Raw genomic sequence first — 3732 nt, forward strand, 5'->3', positions numbered from 1 at the left:
AGTCTCCCACCTCGTCACCTTGTGGGTAGACTACTGTAGTATGTTCTACATGGACCATCTTTAACGACCATAAATTGCAACTTATGAAAATACAATTCACATCTAGCTAAGACAACCCGGTATTATTATATAATGCCAATATTGCAGGAATTTCATTGCTTGCCCATTTGTTTCTGGGTACAATTTAGACAAATGACATATAAATAAATAAAGCCTTGGAATCTAATTTTACCACAGCACTTCACACACTGAAGAGGTTTGAGTGCAGATTCTGCTTATGTAATGATCTTATGCATGTTCAGTGTGAAGTCATTAAGAAACTGCTTCTCTACAGTATTGGAGAGCTATCCTCACCAAGAATAATGTGGAGGTGGCAGAAATGTTCTAGACTATATTCTACATAACTATACTACATTAATGAATCCTCTGCCTGTTATGGACAAGCCCAAGAACTCAGAGCACAGATCGACCTTTATCCTTACCCTAGGAATTGTTGCCTCAACCCAGCTGCCCATGAGTAAACATCACTAACTGCAGTTAAAGTGCAGGTTAGCAGATCTGGGCATTCCGGGACCATCATTCTTGATCTTTTTATTTTTATGTGAATTTAGAGTGGGAGCATTATTTTATACGTTGACTTTGTAATCTGCCTACAGCCTTTAGAGAATAAGGGGTATGCAGACTCAATAAACAAACACTAGATTAAAAAAAATAATCTTGTGGACATAATTTATATTCTCTCCACAACTCCAAGCTGGGAAAAATACTGTTTGGGGAAAGGCATTATGTGCATGCTCCCACTTACATACATACTACTTTAGATGTTATAATTCCAGCAAGAACATGGAACCAAACATTATTTCTAACCTATACATCAGGCTTATTTATTCATTAGACTGGTATCTCACTCTTTTCGGTGCATCTCAAGGCAATGTGTGCAGTACTCCTCCTCCTATTTCCTTACAATAATCCTGTAAGGTGGATTGATCTGAGAGAAAGGAATTGGTTGTCCCTCTGCTGGCTTCCATGCTTAAGGCACAATAAAAACTCATGGTATCTGACTTTCTTTCCAGGGCTTTAACCATACCTATTCAATAGTTGCCCCCCTAGTAGTGATGAATACTACTTGGTATGATGTAGAGAACAAATTTTGAGAAGGTTACACTACTGCAATTTCTTATACTGGGTTATGTATACGTATCTGTGTAAAATAATAAATAGTAATAGAATATTCAAATTCATTCCTTGTGAGATCTCATGTGAGAACACCTTACATCTATATCATTTTTAATTTTCAAAAACGTATTTTCTTTAAAAAAAATAAGTCTGTCAATGGACTCTGTATTGATGATTTTGGGTTCAGATGGAAATCCATAATCTATGAAATTTCACAGCATGCTTACCACTACCATCGGGCAAAGCACAAACATAAGTTGGCAACATAGGTAAGTAACTGGTTGCTTTGTCCTTCTCCTTGAGGCCCTTTTCCAAGGCTGCCACCATTAAGTTCTTCACAGATTGAAGCTGTTTCAGGGTTACGTAAAAGGGCAGAATACGTTTCTGGATGTGTTCAGGGATAGAGGAAATTTTAGGAGAAGGTCGATGAGGTATTAGCCTATGAGCAGGTCTGGCTTCTGAACCAGTTTGTAAAGTTGCTTTGGTAATGGACACAAAGCTACCTGAACTTCCTCTTTCTTTAGGAAACACTTGCTCAGCTCTGGAGGACTGGGGCAAGCCGGAATGCATTAATGAAAAAGAAAGAAGGGAGGTGGTGGCACTAGAATCCTGACTGGGGAAGGAGAAAGAGTCTCTCTCGGTCTGGTCAATCTCAGAGGCATTGGATCCTGACTTGCTAAAAGCAAAGAATGTGTTAGAGTCTGGGGAGGCATTTAACATCATGGAGAACCTCTCGGAAACTGGCTGTGAATCTGAGGTGTTTTTCAGGAAAAAGGAAACCTTAGAAGAGCCCCTTTCTGACTTAGCTGAGCCACCACTGCCATGCTCAGACCTGGGATTTAAGTCCTGCTCAGCCATGGCCAGAGTCCCCTGGCCAGCTGAGTCACCCAGATGTGCAAGGGGAGCGGAGAGAAGTACAGGCAACCAAAGGAAGCCTGATAGGGCAGGAAGAGAAGCTAAAGGCTGGCAAGCCAAGCTGAGGGTTGGGCGCTGAAGAAGGAATCCAGTGCAAGAGGAGGCAGGGTGGCAAGAGGGGCAGCAGCTATTGGGCGTGAAGTCCGAGAAGAAAGGGGAGAGGGACAAGCAGGAGCTGAGGTAGGGGGGGAAAAGGAGGAGAGAGGGAGGGAGGGAGGAAAGAAGGAAGGAGCCCAGGTCGAGTGCGAAGGAAGCGGGTGGGGGAAGGGCAGGGAGGAAATTCCATGGAAGGCAGTTGGAAACGGGCTGTCGGGAGAGAAGAGCCGGAGGGAGGGGGAGCGAAGATCAGGGACCACAGAGTTACGCGCAGGTTAGAGGGGTCATCGCTCTCTCTGGAACTGACTTGCTTGACCTCAAGGGAGGTCCAGATCGCCCCTCCCTATTTTCAGTTAGGAAGTGTGTCGGTTTGCACTTTTATTTAATCTCATTTCTAGGCCGCCAAATGATTCAGCTTGGCTTCATAAAGTGAAAAGCAGGAGGAAACACCCCTCCCCCATATAATGGATTAAAACACACAGACGCACTTGCTCCATGGGAAGATTTTTTTTTTTTAAAAAAAATCCCTTTCACATTACCCCCATGCTAGAGGAGCCTGCCAGCCAGTTTATCCGAAGGTCCGGGAGGGGGGGAAGAACAACGTTTCAGACTTCCTTGAAGGAGGTTAAGGTGAGTTATTTTTAAAATGGGCATCTGAGACCGAGATAACTGGCCATAGAAATTACCAACTTTCTGTAAGGTAAAATGCACAACCAGAACAAATGTTAATGGAGGATTTACTGTGTGTAAAATTAAAATAGTGTTGTTTGTTGAAAAAAAAAAAAGATTAGCTTTGGTAAGACAAATTCTGAAATGGATGCAGTCCACGAACTCAGTTTGCAAGAAAAAAAGGGAGTTGCTGCTTTGAAAATGTTTCCCAGGAGAACTACAGTGTATTAGTTTATTCAGAATAGTACTGTAGAGCTAGAGAAGGGGATTTACAACCATCCCTGCGATGTAAAATAATGCTCATAATCCCTGCTGCACATTTGGGAGAGGGGAGGGCTAAGGAGTGAAGCTGAAGCAGCATGCAACAACCTTGTGGTGTTGACTAGCACTGTTGCTTAGAAAACACATTGCAGGAATCTCACATTGTAGGTTATTGTTTAATGTTTACTAGGTGTACAGTATGCTGTTTTCTTCCCAGATGAAGAAATTCTCCCTGCTGCTAGTTTTTTTACCACTACTAACAAGCCTGTGAGGAGGTTGGCCTCAGAGCAATGGTCAGAAGTCACTCAGTAAGCTTTTATGATTGAGGGTGGTCTTACCCTGAGCCAGTTCTAAACCATCACCATCACCATTACATCTCACTATCTAAGAGATTGCATGAATTCACCAAAGCACCAGAGGCAGGACAAGAAACAATGGTTGGAAACTGAACAAAGAGAGAAGCAACCTGGAATTAAGGAGAAACTTCCTGGCAGTAAGGACAATTAACCAGTGGAACAGCTTGCCTTCAGAAATCGTGGGCACTCCATCACCGGAGACTTTTAAGAAGAGGCTAGACAGTCACGGGTCTGAGATGGTATAGATTCTCCTGCCTGA

At 42.9% G+C, this 3732-nt stretch overlaps 1 protein-coding gene across 2 annotated transcripts in view; it reads right to left on the bottom strand.

Moving 5' to 3' along the window:
- The window catches only part of HK3 (hexokinase 3), a 52749-nt gene that overhangs the window by 28317 nt on the left and 20700 nt on the right, over positions 1 to 3732 (bottom strand). Inside the window, exon 1 of one of the 2 annotated variants that reach the window (XM_039356778.1) lies at positions 1404 to 2250. The exons of the other annotated variant lie outside the window; for it this stretch is intronic. Within the exon in view, the coding sequence (XP_039212712.1) occupies positions 1404 to 2034 (631 nt within the window). The 5' untranslated portion in view covers positions 2035 to 2250. Of the gene's footprint in view, positions 1 to 1403; positions 2251 to 3732 lie in introns of those variants that run through there. 2 annotated transcript variants of the gene reach the window in all.

This window comes from Crotalus tigris, unplaced genomic scaffold, assembly GCF_016545835.1.
Source record: "Crotalus tigris isolate CLP2741 ecotype Arizona unplaced genomic scaffold, ASM1654583v1 scf7180000018829.1913635, whole genome shotgun sequence".
NCBI classification, from domain to species: Eukaryota; Metazoa; Chordata; class Lepidosauria; order Squamata; family Viperidae; genus Crotalus; species Crotalus tigris.